At 37.7% G+C, this 20,641-nt stretch overlaps 1 protein-coding gene across 2 annotated transcripts in view; it reads left to right on the top strand.

Annotated features, from left to right (window-relative positions):
* The window catches only part of dpyda.1 (dihydropyrimidine dehydrogenase a, tandem duplicate 1), a 358,262-nt gene that overhangs the window by 191,536 nt on the left and 146,085 nt on the right, over positions 1-20,641 (top strand). Inside the window, exons 15-16 of one of the 2 annotated variants that reach the window (XM_062991433.1) lie at positions 12,602-12,766; positions 13,957-14,441. In XM_062991433.1, the coding sequence (XP_062847503.1) occupies positions 12,602-12,766; positions 13,957-13,959 (168 nt within the window). In that variant the 3' untranslated portion in view covers positions 13,960-14,441. Of the gene's footprint in view, positions 1-12,601; positions 12,767-13,956; positions 14,442-20,641 lie in introns of those variants that run through there. The other variant, XM_062991432.1, reaches the window with a different exon arrangement.

The following is a 20,641-nucleotide window of genomic DNA, read 5'->3' as shown; positions in this document are numbered from 1 at the left end:
TACTAGTTTGAGCCCTAAAGCTAATAATCTTCCCAGTTGTTGGGTTTTACATTGTTCATTTGGACAGGCTGTGTTTATTTAGCGCTTGTTCAGAAAGTCCGGGGTGAAACAGGACACTAGCAGAACAGATTTGGCGTGTAGAGCAGCAGTCACAGTTCAGCGCTTTATGTTTATTTAACAAGCAAATTAGCACCAGTGAAGCAGATCCAGACCTGAAAAAAAGATCCAAGCTGGAAAAAAAGAGAGAAATGAAACAGTGTAGGCTCATTAGCTTCAGCTCCATGTTTACCATTTATAAATATAGCAGTTTAATTGGGAAATCAAGGTGGCTACTCTTTTCTGGCTGAGAGGGCAGATAAGTTCTTCTCCTCAGCTATCTTTAGTCTCCTGATCTCTCCACAACAGCTCGTTTTAGCTTCATTTACTCTGAAAACACGACAGATGAATATTTCTTATCTTTTCTTTCCTCCGTTCACTTCCACATCAGAACGAGCGCTAATTAGCTTAACGATTCCATTAGAGGAGTGAAACGTGTCCTGTTCTTAACATATAAAAATGAAATCATAATGAATCATTGTGTGAATCATTTATTTTTATAGTCTGTCTACTTTCCACGCAGTTTAAAGGTGTGGAATAACCTCGAATTTTATCTGGGTACTTTAGTTTCCTCTTTTCCCTAAGAAAGTAGAAATTGTTTATAACTTAATGAAATATAATATAAAACCCAGTGAAAACTATAAAATAAATAAATGAATAAATAAATACAAGAAAAATAGAAAATAAAAAAAATAAATAGAAAATTGGTAGAATATAAATATAAATAATATAGAAAATAATATAAATAACAAATTAAATTAAAACTAATATAAATCAAACAAACATGCAACATATGTTAGCTAGTGTTATAGACCACTGTGCCACCCTATTATTATTATTATTATTATTAGTGCTGTTAATGTATTATTATTAATTATTATTAATATTATTTATTATTATTATTATTAATAATAATAATAATAATAATAATAATAATATTGTTTTGTTGTTGTTGTTTTATTGTTATTATTATTATGTTTTAAACGTTCTCAAATGGTCACCTGTGTATTCTATGCATACTTGAGTTATCGAATATGGTCATTTTCAACATCGTGTAAAAAGTGTAATCGAATATATCGATATTTACGATATACCACCCAGCCCTAGTAGCAATAGGCTGAAAACAGGGGATAGTAAGTCCTGCTGTCCACTACAGAGGACACTGTATAATTACACAATAAATGTTGTGTTTTGAAAGGGTTAAAATTGCTGCACATTCCTGACATCTTTCTAAATTGAAGTTAATACTCTCATATCAATGAAACAATTTGATTATCAGGAACAGAAACATAATATCAGCAAAAAACTGATCTCTTGTCTTGCTTGTTGCCGTACAATTGCCATTTTGAAAAGAAACCTCATAAGCTCTGTTTGTCACACCCCCACAAATGTGACATTACTAAAAAGCCCAGGGTGTACTCTATACACTACAGTAGTAATCAAATGGATTGCATAAATGGTGCTTGAGTTAGAGATCTCAGACTCATGTCCAGCACAGAGTACAAAAATGAATTGCTGGGCTAAACACAAACGTGAATCAGGTAGGGCCTTACCTATAAGGATAGAAGAACATTTTATATGATTGATTACAAAGAAGAAATATTTTATATGATATGATATGACTACATGACTATATGACTATGCTGCAAGCTTAATATTTATTACCACAATTTTGAGAAAATGCTCGTTCATCTGAAAATGCTGGTTTAAAATAAGGACAGCTCTTTCTTTTTTTGGTTTCTGGTGGAGTAAATGGTGAAAAGGACTAATGATGGAGCTGACAGACAATATCTCTCTTCATTTATCACACGCAGTTAATATCCTTTGCTTCGACTTTAATTTATTAAGTCTCTCACAGGCAGGCTGATTTAGAATTTACGCCTGGTTCAGAAGTACCCTCACGTCTCAGAAACACCCCTCCCCCCCACATACACACGCATGTACACTAACACACATGTAACCACGTCCGTGTTTCTCCTCACTGTCCACGCCTGGATGTTTTCATCCCTGATTGCACTGATGAATGTAATTAGAAGGAGCGTCCCCTGGAATTCTGATCTTAAATCACGTCCTCTGGTGTCTAAGTGCTTTCTTGGATTATCTGGGTTTATTGGTAGGAAAGAAATCATGGTTTATAAACAACAGCATTCGTTTTATTTTATTTCACAAGCAGCTTATCGACAGACCACAATTAGTATTTGTCCCGGCTTTTGTTCTGAGAGGGGCTTAACATTTTGAAGCACAGTGCTGCCCGGGGGAGCCGTGAAATCCTCTTCCTCTTCACAGGTTAATAAAAACGGGTGTGTTTTGTATGTCGAATACGTCTCGCTGTTGGCATGAGTTGTTATAACAGATGCAGATGTGTGCCTGAGGTGCTGTCAGGAATTTAAGGCGGCTCAGGTTTCTACATGACAAGCTTTTGGAGAGTGGATGAGAGCTGCTGTGACGAACATTTTGAGGAGGTCTTGTTTATTGTCGTTTGTTTGTAAATTCGGGCTCGTCAGGGACAGTTTAACTGTTTTTGGTGAACGGAGGGAGACGCTAGCTGGTTTGAATGACATGAGGCTAACTGTGCAATCTCTAATTACAGCGTCTAAATAATCTGCCTCATAAGTTTCATGTCTTATTACAACCCCAAATCAGAAAAAAGTTGGGACAGTATGGAAAATGCAAATAATATAAAAACACAGTGTTCCTTACATTTACTTTGACTTTTATTTGATGTCAGACAGGATGAACCCGAGATATTTCATGTTTTATCTGCTCAACTTCATTTCATTTATTAATAAACATCCATTCCTGCATTCCAGGCCTGCAACACATTCCAAAAAAAGTTGGAACGGGGCAATTCAGGGCTAGTAATGAGGTGAAAAAACTAAATAATGATGTTATTACAAGCAGGTGACGTCAACAGGTGACAGAAAGATTGGAAGGGATTTGCATATTTCTCCATCTACAGTGCATAATATCATTAAACCATTCAAGAAATCAGGAGGAATTTCAGTGCACAAAGACCAAAGGCACAAGCTTAAGCTGACCGCCTGTGATCTTCCATCCCTCAGACAGTTAAGCAATAGAACACGAGAGGGAGTGTGTTATCACGAATAACATCACGGCTGTGATTCGGTCGCAGGCACGAGCCGAAGGTGAGTACAGTAGATCATCACAGCCGTGATGTTATTCGACATAACACACGACCTCAAGTGTTCTATTGCTTTTATACAACAGTTTTTACAAAATAAAGAAAGAAAATAAATCAAAGAAGCCCTGAATTTTATAATAAATATGCTTTAATATTGACAATACCTTCCGCCAAAAAGTAGTTCCACAACGAATATAAAGTTTAACACTACAAAGCAGACATCCCAAGTTGCAAAAACTCATTTCAGGGAGGTAAGAACAACAAGAAGAAAAAGGCAAGAACCTCCGAAGGGGAAAAAAGAAATAAAAAACATCTCGCACACACCAAAGGATTATGGGTGATAACAGAACTTTTAAGAGCTGCTAACTGAGCTATTAAGCTAACTGTTCGCGTTACAAACACATTAATGTTCCCTACATAGTGCACTAGAATGTGTATCAGATCACGGATTTATGTTCCCTACATAGTGCACTAGATTGTGTATCAGATCACGGATTTATGTTCCCTACACAGTGCGCTAGATTGTATATCAGATAACGGATTTAAAACGAGATCGGGAAAAAAAGTCTGTGTCGCCTGCGTGCGCGTTTGTGTGCATGAAGCTCGTCGTTACTGGCAACACGTCAGCGGAGTAATAGAACGCTTCTCAACCAATCAGATTGTAAGGTCGGAACTACCTGTTGTATAACACTGCATCAAGAACCTCCACTCAACAATAGCTGATATAACCACATGGGTGAGGGATTAGTTTATCAAACCTTTATCAAGCTCTACAATACAGAGTTACTGCACAAGTACTTTACTGTGCAAAACAGAAGCCTTATGTTAACCATGTCCAGAAGCGGCGTCGACTTCTCTGGGCTCTGAGGCATCTAAGATGGACCATCACACAGTGGAAACGTGTATTGTGGTCAGATGAATTAGCATTCCGGGTCTTTTTTTTTTTTTTTTTTTTGAAAAATGGACACTGTGTTCCAAAAGTCAAAGTAAATGTAAGAAACTCTTACTTTTTTAAAAAGTATTTGCTTTTTCCATGCCGTCCCAACTTTTTCTCATTATGGGTTGTAGAATCCTCTCTACTGAGGCAGCTGATCAGGTAGGTAGTAGGCAGCTCATAGCCTAATGCATTATGGACCCTGTGTGTCTAAATAATATGCGATCTTTTAAATGAAAAGTTGCTCTATGGAAAAAAAAAAAATCTTTGTGGCTGGAAACGAATCTCAGAGCTCAGGTTTCATGTGTGTGTGCCACGCCCCTGTCTCCGGGAGCACATGGTTGAGGTGGTTTTGTTTATAGTTTCAAGTTTAGTGGTTATTAAACTCATGATTATTATTGGACAACAAAGTTAACAGATCCACAGCTGAACCTTATCGTAGGTATTTTAGAACTGTGCTGTGGAGCATTCAGCCAAGGCTGTTTTAATAGTTACTTTGGTGATTGTTTGTTTGGTGTTTGGTGAGTGATTGGTGAGTGTTTGGCAATTGGTCATTGTTTGGTGATTGGTGAGTGTTTGATTGGTGATTGTTTGGTGATTGGTGATAGTTTAGTGAAAGTTTGGTGATTGGTGATAGTTTGGTGACAGTTTGGTGATTGGTGATAGTTTAGTGATAGTTTGGTGACAGTTTAGTGATTGGTGATAGTTTAGTGATAGTTTGGTGATAGTTTAGTGATGGTTTGGTGATTGGTGATAGTTTAGTGATAGTTTGGTGATTGGTGATAGTTTAGTGATAGTTTGGTGATTGGTGATAGTTTGGTGATAGTTTGGTGATTGGTGATAGTTTGGTGATAGTTTGGTGATTGGTGATAGTTTGGTGATAGTTTGGTGATTGGTGATAGTCTGGTGATTGGTGATAGTTTGGTGATAGTTTGGTGATTGGTGATAGTTTAGTGATGGTTTGGTGATAGTTTAGTGATGGTTTGGTGATAGTTTAGTGATAGTTTGGTGATTGGTGATAGTTTGGTGATAGTTTGGTGATTGGTGATAGTTTGGTGATAGTTTGGTGACAGTTTGGTGATTGGTGATAGTTTGGTGATAGTTTGGTGATTGGTGATAGTTTGGTGATAGTTTAGTGATAGTTTGGTGATTGGTGATAGTTTGGTGATAGTTTGGTGATAGTTTGGTGATTGGTGATAGTTTGGTGATTGGTGATAGTTTGGTGATAGTTTGGTGATTGGTGATAGTTTAGTGATGGTTTGGTGATTGGTGATAGTTTAGTGATGGTTTGGTGATTGGTGATAGTTTGGTGATTGGTGATAGTTTGGTGATAGTTTAGTGATTGGTGATAGTTTGGTGATAGTTTGGTGATTGGGGATAGTTTAGTGATAGTTTGGTGATTGGTGATAGTTTGGTGATAGTTTGGTGATTGGTGATAGTTTGGTGATAGTTTGGTGATTGGGGATAGTTTGGTGATTGGGGATAGTTTAGTGATAGTTTGGTGATTGGTGATAGTTTGGTGATAGTTTGGTGATTGGTGATAGTTTGGTGATAGTTTGGTGATTGGTGACAGTTTGGTGATTGGTGATAGTTTAGTGATAGTTTGGTGATAGTTTGGTGATTGGTGATAGTTTGGTGATAGTTTGGTGATTGGGGATAGTTTAGTGATAGTTTGGTGATTGATGATAGTTTGGTGATAGTTTGGTGATTGGTGATAGTTTGGTGATAGTTTGGTGATAGTTTGGTGACTGGGGATAGTTTAGTGATAGTTTGGTGATTGGTGATAGTTTGGTGATAGTTTGGTGATAGTTTGGTGATAGTTTGGTGATTGGTGATAGTTTGGTGATTGGGGATAGTTTAGTGATAGTTTGGTGATTGGTGATAGTTTGGTGATAGTTTGGTGATTGGGGATAGTTTGGTGATAGTTTGGTGATTGGTGATAGTTTGGTGATTGATTGGTGGTAGTTTGGTGATTGGTTGGTGAGTGATGATTGTTTGGTGAGTGGTGATTTTTAGTTTGGTGATTGGCTGGTGATTGGTAAATTGTGATTGATTGTTAGTTTGGTGATTGGTAATTGGTGTTTGGTTATTGGTGATTATTTGGTGAGTGGTAATAGTTTGGTGATTGCTGATTGGTAACTGGCAATTGTTTATTTGGTGAGTGTTTGATAATAGTTTGGTAATTGGTAATTGGTGATTGTTTATTTGGTGAGTGTTTGGTGATTGGTAATTGGTGATTGTTTATTTGGTGAGTGTTTGGTGATTGGTAATTGGTGATTGTTTATTTGGTGAGTGGTGTCTGTTTAGTAATTGGTGATTGTTTGGTGATTGTTTATTTGGTGAGTGGTGATTGATAATTGGTGATTGTTTATTTGGTGAGTGGTGTCTGTTTAGTAATTGGTGATTGTTTGGTGATTGTTTATTTGGTGAGTGGTGATTGGTAATTGGTGATTGTTTATTTGGTGAGTATTTGGTGATTGTTTAGTAATTGGTGATTGGTGATTGTTTATTTGGTGAGTGTTTGGTAATTGGTGATTGTTTATTTGGTAATTGTTTGGTGATTGGTAATTGGTGATTGTTTAGTAATTGGTGATTGTTTATTTGGTGAGTGTTTGATGTATGTTTAGTAATTGGTGATTGTTTGGTAATTGGTGATTGTTTATTTGGTGTGTGTTTGGTAATAGTTTGGTGATTGGCGAATGTTTATTCGGTGAGTGGTAATAGTTTTGGTGATTGGTAAATAGTGATTGGTGACGTTGGTGACTGGTGATTGATGAATGATGATTGTTGAGTAATTGGTGATTAGTGATTGTTTGGTCATTGGGGATTGGTGATTGGTCATTGTTGAGTGTTGATTGGTGATTGGTGATTGTCATTGTTGATTGGTGATTGTTTGGTCATTGGTGATTGTTGATGGTTGATTGATGATTGTTTGGTCATTGTTGATTGGTGATTGGTCATTGTTGAGTGTTGATTGGTGATTGTCATTGTTGATTGGTGATTGTTTTTCATTGTTGATTGGTGATTGGTCATTGTTGAGTGTTGATTGGTGATTGTCATTGTTGATTGGTGATTGTCATTGTTGATTGGTGATTGTTTTTCATTGTTGATTGGTGATTGTTTTTCATTGTTGATTGGTGATTGGTCATTGTTGAGTGTTGATTGGTGATTGTCATTGTTGATTGGTGATTGTCATTGTTGATTGGTGATTGTCATTGTTGATTGTTTGGTCATTGTTGATTGTTGATTGTCATTGTTGATTGTTGATTGTTTGGTCATTGTTGATTGTTGATTGGTGATTGGTCATTGCTGATGGTGATGTGTTATAATCTAGTTCATTCATTAGCATTTAGTTTATGTTTAGCATTAGCATTGTGTTAGCGTGCAGGGTGTAGCTTAGCTTAAGGTTTTTAATAGTTTAGGATCATGTGTTTAGATTATCCTATCTGTCTCTCTATTTATCTGTCTGTCTGTCTGTCTGTCTGTCTTCCTGTCTTCTTTCTGTCTGGAGGTTTATATCCTGGCCCTGCCAAGCTGCTTATGTTTCTTGATCGAAGCCCATTCTTATACATTATTAAATTCTGGCTGATCCTGGGCTCTGACCACGACGTCTTAACAATTTGAGATATGCAAAGAAAAAGGTCCAGGATACCGTATCTCTGTGTATATTTACATTATACATGAAGCTATTAGTTTTTTTTACTTTCTCACAGTGTCGGGGTCGTGGGTGATGATGGAGAACAGTGTTTTTAAGCAGCTTCCCCACCGTCAGACAGTATTAATCCACACAGGAGCTGCTGAGCGTCCTGTCAGTCCTGGCTGAGGAATGAGCTCAGTAAACAACAGAATGAAATGATGGTTTTACACACATTACATCCACCATCCACATGGTGCAAACAAAGATAAATGATGCTCAGAAGTCTGGGATTAGTTTTTACTTTCTCTCACGTCCCTCTGTAAGGAAATAAGAGAAGCTGCTCGGGGCTGCAGTGGGTGGCTGGTCAGAGCGCGAGAAAGAACCCGAGCAGCTCTGCTTTGATTTTTCTGTCATGGCTGCTTATAATGATTAATGCCTGCACTTGGGGCCACTCAGTGTAATTATGGCCTTTCCAGATTTTTATTTTTGAACACGTCTGCTTTCTGCCCGTGGTGAGAGGAACGTTTTTCCCCACAGAGCTTTAAACAGCACATTCCGTCTACCATACTAGATCTTCCTGACCACGCCCATTTACTTATTTTACACTGTTTATAATGTGCTGTTGATGATTGTGATCTGTGTTGCACCCTGGTCCTGGATGAACGTTGTTTTATTTCTATATGAACTGGTATATAATTGAAATTACATCAAAGCTCTTGAACTGAAGTTTAAATTGCTCTTTTTTGGTGATTGTTGATTGTTTTGTGATTGGTGACTGGTGATTGGTTGGTGGTTGTTGATTGGTCATTGTTTTGTGACTGGTGATTGTTTATTTGGTGATTGATGATTGTTGATTGTTTTGTGATTGGTGATTGGGGATTAATTAGTGATTGTTTTGTGATTGAGGATGAATTGGTGATTGTTTTGTGATTGAGGATGAATTGGTGATTGGGGATTGTTTTGTTATTGGTGATTGTCTGTTTGGCGATTGGGGATTAATTGGTGATTGTTTGGTGATTGTTTTTTTGATTGGGGATTTGTCTTTGGTGATTTGTGATTGGTGATTTGTGTTTGTTTTGTGATTGGTGATTGTCTGTTTGTTGATTGGTAATTGTTTTGTGATTGGTGATTTGTGATTGGTGATTCTTTGACGATTGGGGATTAGTTGGTGATTGTTTGGTGATTGTTTTGCAACAGGCGAATGTCTGTTTGGTGATTAGTGATTTTTAATTGGTGATTGGGGATTAACTGGTGATTGGTGATTGCTTTGCAACAGGTGAATGTTTGGTGATTAGTGATTCGTAATTGGTGATTGTTTGGTGATTGGGAAATATTTGGTGATTAGTGATTGTTTAGTTATTGCTGATTGTCCATTAGATTTTATTAATCAGACCCACTGTTACCCTGACCAGAATAATGACCAGGATAAAGCACTAGTAAAACATAGACGGATGGACGGACGGACGGACGGACAGACAGACACTTTCTTAATCCCGAAGGAAATTAAATCCTCAGTAGCCAGTTAAATAAATCAAAAGTAATAGAACACATTATAAAGATTCACAGTATACAAACAAGTACCTTCATAATAATAATAACAACACACTACAACCACAAGACCTGTGGGTACAGATGGAAATGTAAGTTGGTATAAAGTATGAATTATAAAGTGGTCTACAGTGCAAAGATAAATAAATGTGCATATAGATGTGCAAAGCGGTGCATATATATTTGTCTACCCACATACGTAATTATATGTCCACATGTGTCACAATTCTGTCACAATTCTGTCACAATTCTGATAGTTAGCTATAATAGAAATGTCTGAAAACTTGTGCATGCATTTTTTGATGGATGCCAAGAATGTCAAGATTCAAGAGGATGTGTATTAATTTTAGTATTATTCTAGTACATATTAAAACAAAACAATGATCTTTTAAGTGCAAACTATACAATATACACAGTGCAGATACAAATAATGTTAATAAAATGCTGTGTGAAAGGTGTTAAAATATTATAAAAAAGTCATTTGAGAATTGTTACTTTGAGTTAATAAGTGACTATAATTTAAATGCTGTCTGTGTCACTAAATATATTTTATACTGCTTATAGCTTAGTGGGATTAGCTAAATAAAAATAAGGCCTTAATTGTGTGTCTTTCTTTCTCCTGTGCACCGTGGCTATGATGTGTGGTCACTTGTGTTTGATTAGTAGTTTTTGAATGTGTCGGAGTCTGAAAGGCTGTTTGCTGTACGGTGGGATTAGGGACCTGTTCTGCTGTGATAAAAACCTGGTTAGCTCCAGAACACAGGCTCGGTCATTAACGAGGCACGGCGAGTTAGCGCTCAAGCTCTCACCTACTTCTTCCTCACGGGTCACAGCCTGCTAATGGCTAGCACGGAAAACAATGTGCTTTTGCTAAATAGAAAACAAGCAGCATGTAAAGCTAAGGAACAGTGTTAAGAATCACACCGTGTGCTGTTAACACTTCCTAATCTGTGTTTATATCACTGCATATACCATGAGGTTTGTGTTCAGGAATGTATGTTAAGTCACATGTGCAATTGTTGCCTTGCTGCCTTGCTGCCTATCTGATCAGCTGCCTCAGTAGTGAGGCAGACAGTAACACCCTGGACGGGGCACCAGTCCATCACAGGGCAGATACACACACACACACCTATAGGGCAATTTAGTGTCTCCAATTAACTTGACTGCATGTCTTTGGACTGTGTGAGGAAACCGGAGCACCCGGAGGAAACCCACGCAGACACGGCGAGAACATGCAAACTCCACACAGAAAGGACCCGGACCGCTTCAACCCAGGACCGTCTTGCTGTGAGGCGACAGTGCTACCCACCGAGCCACCGTGCCGCCCGTTTATTGTTATACTGTGCAGATTAATTGTTCCATAACTTTTATTATATTTAAAAGTTTAAAACCTCAGAGAATAAACCAGCCTGACAAAAGAATCCCTGTAAAAATAGAAAACGTTTCCAGCCCCACCGCCTCCAATCAAACTCATGTAATTTTATCTATTTAGCAGCAATTAAAGTTCTTGTCAGTGTAGCCGGGAAACGGTCTAAATGTTGTAAAATGAGGATAGCTTAACACTATAATCTTAATTGTTCTGTAAGGGTAGACTCTAATCAGATTATGCTAATTGCTCTCTTGCACTGCTAAATGATGATGGACAGTTTGTGCGTGGTGGGAGGATTAAGCTGTCAGTGTCTCCGCAGGTATTTTTACTGTATCGCTTTCACCGCCGGCGTGACATGAGTGTGTACAGAGTACTAAAGAAAAAACTGTCTTCCAGTTCTATCAAATTATATCTAAAGTTTTTTAGGACTCTTATGACTTTAGATTAGATTTTAGATTTAATTGCAAATGGACAGTTTTCTTTGTCATTTTTCCAAATATAAGCTGAACCCTTCTGGTTTTCAGTTTTTTATTTCATGTATAAGGCATGTCATCTCACATTGTGGTGTTCTTTTGGGCATTATTTATTTATTTATTTATTATTATAATTATTATTTTTTTTTATTTTTTATTTTTTTCACTTGCTTAATATTAAAACTCTTGTTTCAATATGGATGTGCACTACAGAATGCCGGAGGCAAATGGTATCTTGTCTCAGCTGCATTAAATACAAACTTTACTGATTTTTATTTATTTATTTGTTTGTTTATTGTATTATTTTTTTCTGAGCCCTTGAAATAACAGTCAGTTTCCCCAAATAAATGCTGCACATTTATCCACTTGATTAATCTAAATCTGTTGGTCTTTTAATATTTGTTAAAATAATATTCATAACTAATTTAAAATTTATTATTATTATTATTATTATGTTGTTGTTGTTGTTGTTGTTTTTATTATAATAATAACAATAATAATAATTATTATTATTATTATGATTACTATTATTATGTTGTTGTTTTTTGTTGTTGTTGTTTTTATTATTATTATTATTATTATCTTTTTATTATTATTATTATCTTTTTATTACTACTTCATCCTGGTCCAGGACTTGGTTGGTCTGGTTTCTCATGTCTGTAGGTTGATTCCTGACTGGCCAATAACATTGCTGGGGATTCGAACCCTGGATCCTAGTGGAAGTGGGCTAGCATAATTTAACACTGTATTAAAAGTTATAGCTCAGCTTTTTAGTTTACAAAATTGTACAGTATCTGTTCCTGTAATCTGGCACCAGTGTGCTGCCTTATTTATTTAGTTAGTTAGTTAGTTAGTTTAGTTAGTTAGTTAGTTAGTTTAGTTTGTTTAGTTAGTTAATAGTCATTATGCTTAGGGTTTCAGTATTGTTTTTGTGTTATCAGAATTTGGACAGGGTTGTGGGGTTATTTTTTGTATTAGTCTGAAGTTCACATTCATTTTATTATTGTCATTTACCTTAGTGGTCTGGTCTTTCATTGGTTAGTGATTATATTTGACTATTGACTTTTTGATTTTTGATTGATTTTTATTGAATACACAAATCCTTACATAAGCACAGACAACTTATCTGTGTTTAATAACAATCACAAATGATAAATCAGGAACCACAGAGTATAGTATAACATGGTATGGTATTGTATGGTATGGTATGGTATGGTATGGTATATAAACATAAACATACTTAAAATACTACCAAATTAATGATGGGCATTGTTATATGTATATTTTTGACCCAGAAATCGATTCTTATACTACAAGTATCACAACTTTATTTTTTTTTTACAATTTACATTTAAATTTGAGTTATTAAAAATACAAAACAAAACTTCTTTCTGCCTTTCAGGACCTGGTAACCAACGTTTCTCCACGAATTGTCCGCGGCACCACATCAGGGCCGGTGTTTGGCCCGGGCCAGGGCTCGTTCCTCAACATCGAGCTCATTAGTGAGAAAACTGCTGCTTACTGGTGTGAGAGCGTGTCCGAACTGAAAGCAGACTTCCCTCTCAATGTAAGTATTTCTGTTACCACAATAATACTGCTCACTGTAGAGACGCTGTTTATGCTTCTTATATCCACAAACCAAAAGGGGTTGAATTTAGCATCCAACCATAAATACAACTAGATTTAAACACAACATGAGCAAAGTAATATCTATCAGTTAGTGGATAGATTTTAGCATTTGTACAAACAATTTATTGACATAACTGGCAGTAGAATTCATACAATCTTTGTAATGCATGCAAATTTTGCCAATTCCAATTTCTTTAAACAGATCACTGACTAGCTCAAAATGTTCCATAATAATAATAATAATAATAATAATAATAATATGATAATTAATAATAATAATAATTAGAGGGTTAGTGTTAATAATAATAATAATAATAATAATAATAATAATAATATGATAATTAATAATAATAATAATTAGAGGGTTAGTGTTAATAATAATAATAATAATAATAATAATAATAATATGATAATTAATAATAATAATAATAATTAGAGGGTTAGTGTTAATAATAATAATAATAATAATAATAATAATAATAATAATAATAATAATAATAATATGGTTAGGGTTAATAATAATTATAATAATAATAATTATTATTATTATTATAATAATATAATAATAATTAGATGGTTAGTGTTGATAATAATGATAATAATAATAATAATATGGTTGTGTATCAGTGGAAAAATGAAAAAATGGTCAACTTTGGTACTGGGCTGCTTTTGAAAGCAATGAATTCCAAAGTTGGCAGGTGAGTGAGTAACAGGTGATGATAACATGATTGAGCATAAAAGGAGCAAAAAAAAACAACTAAATAACAGGCTCAGTAATATCCAGGTTTGTGTAACCTTCACGTTTAGCATGCTTGGCTGTTACCGTGTTTCTTATCTCTTTATTCCACTCACCGCCGTTCCCTCTGTTTGCCATATTCAGTGTGATACAGTGGCATAAAACAGCTGGATGAGTAATTTCCTCTGTTTAAACGGCCTGCATGAGTGATTAAAGGGTTGAAACCGCATGTAAGACTAATTACATCAGAACGGTCGGCTTGAACTATTGAAGGGTGCAATACTTTTGTCAAAGCGGTGTTAGAATCTCTAGTTAGAATCAATAGTTGTATTATCGTCCATTCTGCAAAGACACTAAAATATTTTATTAATGTTTTATTTGCGTTTTTCTAGTGAAATCATGAAATCGTACAGCTCGGTTACACAGAAAGTAAGAACTGATGGAAACTTTGTTTACTGATACAGCAAATTTTCCAAATTTCTGGAATGGATTGCAACACACTTATACCTTATTTATTACCAAATATATTTACAATAATTCCTCTAAAATATTTTTAATATTTCCCATCAGATTTTGTTTTGATATTTTAAATGACTTATGATTTTACATCTAATGTACACTTATAATTAAAATGTTGTTATTTTAGAAAAGAAAAGGAAAAAGTTTGTTTTGTAGAGTCTAAATATTGATCTTAACTTAACCCTGATACATATCCACCTCATTCTATGGTTTGGTCATTTAGACTTTCCAACTGACCTTCAGAATAATATATTTACACACTTTTATTAAAAATCTGTAATTTTTTTTGTTTGTTTTTTTGGTGTAGATGAAAATAAGCCTGTTATAAAGCTGTGTTATAAAAGCCTTACCAATTCATTAGAGTTCATTGTTTTATTAATAATATTAATAAAAGTAATATTAAGTAACCAAAGATGGTGTGTGTTTGTGTGTGTGTGTGTGTTTGTCGAACAAACGTGTTAGACAGGGGAAGTAATGTTTTACAATATGTGTAGAAACAAGTATGTTTTCTTTTTATATTTTGTTAAGATAAGATAAGATTAAAAATGATAAGGGGCATATAAAAAAGATATAAAAAAATACAAATTACAAAAGAAAAGAAGAAAAAAAGCAGAAGACATATTGCAATGTTTTTTAAAGCGAACTGTACATAGTCTGAGAAGTATTGCACATAACTCAAAAAAATGTATTGCACGTTGTTAAGGTTTAATTGAAATTAAATTATTGCAAATATAAAACCATATGAGTTATGGTGATGGTAATTGTCTGCGCTTGGGGCGGTGCTGGTTGTATAGCCTGACAGCAGAAGGAAGAAAGGAGCTGCGGTATCTGTTCATGGATCTGTCATTATGTAGAGCATCTAATAGGCAGCGACAGACTGAAGGAACTGAAACATCATATACTGTGTGTGTATATATGCTCACGTGCCCGCTGTTGGCGCTTTCGTCGGTGGACGACACAACAAACTGTGATGCACTGTGTACTCTGGCACCTTTCTGTCAGAACCAGCATTAACTTCTTCAGCAATTTGAGCTACAGTAGCTCGTCTGTTAGATCGGACCAAACGGGCCAGCCTTCACTTCCCACATGCATCAGTGAGTCTTGGCCGTCCATGACCCTGTCGCCAGTTTACCACTGTTCCCTCCTTGGACCACTTTTCATTGATACTGACCACTGCAGACTGGGAACACCCCAGAAGATTATGGCTGATATATATACGTATATATAAAATATAAGATAAGACAATCCTTTATTAGTCCCACAGTGGGGAAATTCACATTGTTGCAGCAGCGAAGGGATAGTACAGCACTCAGTACAAAAATATAGACAATAAGAAGTACAATGTGTAACAATAATAATAATAATAAAAAAGTCAGAAAAACTCTAAAAATATTTACAAATTATTACAATAATTGCACTTGGGAAAAATATTGCACTGTAATAATTTCACATGGGGAAAGTTGCACATTGTTATGAATGATTTAAAGTGTGTGTGATCTTTGTGGAACAGTGCTGGTTATATAGTCTAACAGCAGCAGGAAGGAAGGACCTGCGATACCGCTCTTTCACACATTTGGGGTGAAGCAGCCTGTCACTGAAGGAGCTGCCCAGTGCTGCTAGAGTCTCATGCATGGGGTGGGAGTCGTTCTCCAGCATGGATGCCAGCTTGGCTAACATCCTTCTGTCTCCCACCACCTGCACTGGGTCTAAGGGGCTCCCCAGAACAGAGCCGGCCCTCTTAATGAGTTTGTCTAGTCTCTTCCTGTCCACTGTAGAGATGCTGCTGCCCCAGCATACCACTCTATAAAAGATTGCTGATGCCACCACTGTATCAAAAAAAGTCCTCAGGAGTGCCCCCCGCACTCCAAATGACCGTAGTCTCCTGAGTAGGTAGAGTCTGCTCTGACCTTTTTTATAGAGTGCATTAGTGTTAACTGACCAGTCCAGTTTGTTATTGAGGTGGACACCCAGGTACTTGTAAGAGTCCACTCTCTCAATGTCCATTCCCTGAGTGTTCACTGGTGGCAAGGGGTGTCTGCACCTACGGAAATCAACCACCAGTTCTTTGGTCTTCACCACGTTTAACTGGAGGTGGTTCTGCAGACACTAGTCCACGAAGTCCTGGATCAGTTCTCTGTACTCACTGTCATCATATATATATATATATATATATATATATATATATATATATATATATATACAGTGTATCACAAAAGTGAGTACACCCCTCACATTTCTGCAAATATTTTATTATATCTTTTCATGGGACAACACTATAGAAATAAAACTTGGATATAACTTAGAGTAGTCAGTGTACAACTTGTATAGCAGTGTAGATTTACTGTCTTCTGAAAATAACTCAACACACAGCCATTAATGTCTAAATGCCTGGCAACATAAGTGAGTACACCCCACAGTGAACATGTCCAAATTGTGCCCAAAGTGTCAATATTTTGTGTGACCACCATTATTATCCAGCACTGCCTTAACCCTCCTGGGCATGGAATTCACCAGAGCTGCACAGGTTGCTACTGGAATCCTCTTCCACTCCTCCATGATGACATCATGGAGCTGGTGGATGTTAGACACCTTGAACTCCTCAACCTTCCGCTTGAGGATGCGCCACAGGTGCTCAACTGGGTTTAGTCCATCACCTTTACCTTCAGCTTCCTCAGCAAGGCAGTTGTCATCTTGGAGGTTGTGTTTGGGGTCGTAATCCTGTTGGAAAACTGCCATGAGGCCCAGTTTTCGAAGGGAGGGGATTATGCTCTGTTTCAAAATGTCACAGTACATGTTGGAATTCATGTTTCCCTCAATGAACTGCAGCTCCCCAGTGCCAGCAACACTCATGCAGCCCAAGACCATGATGCTACCACCACCATGCTTGACTGTAGGCAAGATACAGTTGTCTTGGTACTTCTCACCAGGGCGCCGCCACACATGCTGGACACCATCTGAGCCAAACAAGTTTATCTTGGTCTCGTCAGACCACAGGGCATTCCAGTAATCCATGTTCTTGGACTGCTTGTCTTCAGCAAACTGTTTGCGGGCTTTCTTGTGCGTCAGCTTCCTTCTGGGATGACGACCATGCAGACCGAGTTGATGCAGTATGTTGCGTATGGTCTGAGCACTGACAGGCTGACCTCCCACGTCTTCAACCTCTGCAGCAATGCTGGCAGCACTCATGTGTCTATTTTTTAAAGCCAACCTCTGGATATGACGCCGAACACGTCGACTCAACTTTTTTGGTCGACCCTGGCGAAGCCTGTTCCCAGTGGAACCTGTCCTGGAAAACCGCTGTATGACCTTGGCCACCATGCTGTAGCTCAGTTTCAGGGTGTTAGCAATCTTCTTATAGCCCAGGCCATCTTTGTGGAGAGCAACAATTCTATTTCTCACATCCTCAGAGAGTTCTTTGCCATGAGGTGCCATGTTGAATATCCAGTGGCCAGTATGAGAGAATTGTACCCAAAACACCAAATTTAACAGCCCTGCTCCCCATTTACACCTGGGACCTTGACACATGACACCAGGGAGGGACAACGACACATTTGGGCACAATTTGGACATGTTCACTGTGGGGTGTACTCACTTATGTTGCCAGCTATTTAGACATTAATGGCTGTGTGTTGAGTTATTTTCAGAAGACAGTAAATCTACACTGCTATACAAGTTGTACACTGACTACTCTAAGTTATATCCAAGTTTTAGTTCTATAGTGTTGTCCCATGAAAAGATATAATGAAATATTTGCAGAAATGTGAGGGGTGTACTCACTTTTGTGATACACTGTATATATACAGTATATACTGTATATATATATATATATATATATTTATATATATATACGTATATATATATATATATATATATATATATATATATATATATATATACCGATCAGCCATAACATTAAAGCCACCTCCTTGTTTCTACACTCACTGTCCATTTTAACAGCTCCACTTACCATATAGAAGCACTTTGTAGTTCTACAATTACTGACTGTAGTCCATCTGTTTCTCTACATGCTTCGTTAGCCCCCTTTCATGCTGTTCTTCAATGATCTGGACCCCCACAGGACCCCCACAGAGCAGGTATTATTTAGGTGGTGGATCATTCTCAGCACTGCAGTGACACTGACATGGTGGTGGTGTGTTAGTGTGTGTTGTGCTGGTATGAGTGGATCAGACACAGCAGCACTGCTGGAGTTTTTAAATATCGTGTCCACTCACTGTCCACTCGATTAGAAACTCCTACCTAGTTGATCCACCTTGTAGATGTAAAGTCAGAGACGATCGCTCATCTATTGCTGCTGTTTGAGTCGGTCATCTTCTAGACCTTCATCAGTGGTCATAAGACGCTGCCCACAGGGTGCTGTTGGCTGGATATTTTTGGTTGGTGGACTATTCTCAGTCCAGCAGTGACAGTGAGGTGTTTAAAAACTCCAGCAGCGCTGCTGTGTCTGATCCACTCATACCAGCACAACACACACTAACACACCACCACCATGTCAGTGTCACTGCAGTGCTGAGAATGATCCAGTACCCAAATAATACCTGCTCTGTGGTGGTCCTGTGGGGGTCCTGACCATTGAAGAACAGGGTGAAAGGGGGCTAACAAAGCATGCAGAGAAACAGATGGACTACAGTCAGTAATTGTAGAACTACAAAGTGCTTCTATATGGTAAGTGGAGCTGATAAAATGGACAGTGAGTGTAGAAACAAGGAGGTGATTTTTATGTTATGGCTGATCAGTGTATATCTAAATGTATATATATATACAGTGTATCACAAAAGTGAGTACACCCCTCACATTTCTGCAGATATTTAAGTATATATTTTCATGGGACAACACTGACAAAATGACACTTTGACACAATGAAAAGTAGTCTGTGTGCAGCTTATATAACAGTGTAAATTTATTCTTCCCTCAAAATAACTCAATATACAGCCATTAATGTCTAAACCACCGGCAACAAAAGTGAGTACACCCCTTAGTGAAAGTTCCTGAAGTGTCAATATTTTGTGTGGCCACCATTATTTCCCAGAACTGCCTTAACTCTCCTGGGCATGGAGTTTACCAGAGCTTCACAGGTTGCCACTGGAATGCTTTTCCACTCCTCCATGACGACATCACGGAGCTGGCGGATATTCGAGACTTTGCGCTCCTCCACCTTCCGCTTGAGGATGCCCCAAAGATGTTCTATTGGGTTTAGGTCTGGAGACATGCTTGGCCAGTCCATCACCTTTACCATCAGCCTCTTTAATAAAGCAGTGGTCGTCTTAGAGGTGTGTTTGGGGTCATTATCATGCTGGAACACTGCCCTGCGACCCAGTTTCCGGAGGGAGGGGATCATGCTCTGCTTCAGTATTTCACAGTACATATTGGAGTTCATGTGTCCCTCAATGAAATGTAACTCCCCAACACCTGCTGCACTCATGCAGCCCCAGACCATGGCATTCCCACCACCATGCTTGACTGTAGGCATGACACACTTATCTTTGTACTCCTCACCTGATTGCCGCCACACATGCTTGAGACCATCTGAACCAAACAAATTAATCTTGGTCTCATCAGACCATAGGACATGGTTCCAGTAATCCATGTCCTTTGTTGACATGTCTTCAGCAAACTGTTTGCGGGCTTTCTTGTGTAGAGACTTCAGAAGAGGCTTCCTTCTGGGGTGACAGCCATGCAGACCAATTTGATGTAGTGTGCGGCGTATGGTCTGAGCACTGACAGGCTGACCCCGCACCTTTTCAATCTCTGCAACAATGCTGACAGCACTCCTGCGCCTATCTTTCAAAGACAGCAGTTGGATGTGACGCTGAGCACGTGCACTCAGCTTCTTTGGACGACCAACGCGAGGTCTGTTCTGAGTGGACCCTGCTCTTTTAAAACGCTGGATGATCTTGGCCACTGTGCTGCGGCTCAGTTTCAGGGTGTTGGCAATCTTCTTGTAGCCTTGGCCATCTTCATGTAGCGCAACAATTCGTCTTTTAAGATCCTCAGAGAGTTCTTTGCCATGAGGTGCCATGTTGGAACTTTCAGTGACCAGTATGAGAGAGTGTGAGAGCTGTACTACTAAATTGAACACACCTGCTCCCTATGCACACCTGAGATTTAGTAACACTAACGAGTCACATGACATTTTGGAGGGAAAATGACAAGCAGTGCTCAATTTGGACATTTAGGGGTGTAGTCTCTTAGGGGTGTACTCACTTTTGTTGCCGGTGGTTTAGATATTAATGGCTGTATATTTAGTTATTTTGAGGGAAGAATAAATGTACACTGTTATATAAGCTGCACACAGACTACTTTTCATTGTGTCAAAGTGTCATTTTTGTCAGTGTTGTCCCATGAAAAGATATACTTAAATATCTGCAGAAATGTGAGGGGTGTACTCACTTTTGTGATACACTGTATATATATATAATAAAGAAATGAATGCTTGTTTAAAGTGCTGTACTTACGATGTTTAAATGCAGATCGGATGAATCTATTTAGTACCCAGTACTCTGGTTAATAGTGAATACAAATAAAAAAGTCTATCTGTAT

The sequence above is a fragment of the Trichomycterus rosablanca genome, chromosome 3, assembly GCF_030014385.1.
Source record: "Trichomycterus rosablanca isolate fTriRos1 chromosome 3, fTriRos1.hap1, whole genome shotgun sequence".
Taxonomy (NCBI): domain Eukaryota; kingdom Metazoa; phylum Chordata; class Actinopteri; order Siluriformes; family Trichomycteridae; genus Trichomycterus; species Trichomycterus rosablanca.
This window is presented reverse-complemented; position numbering and strand designations above follow the sequence as displayed.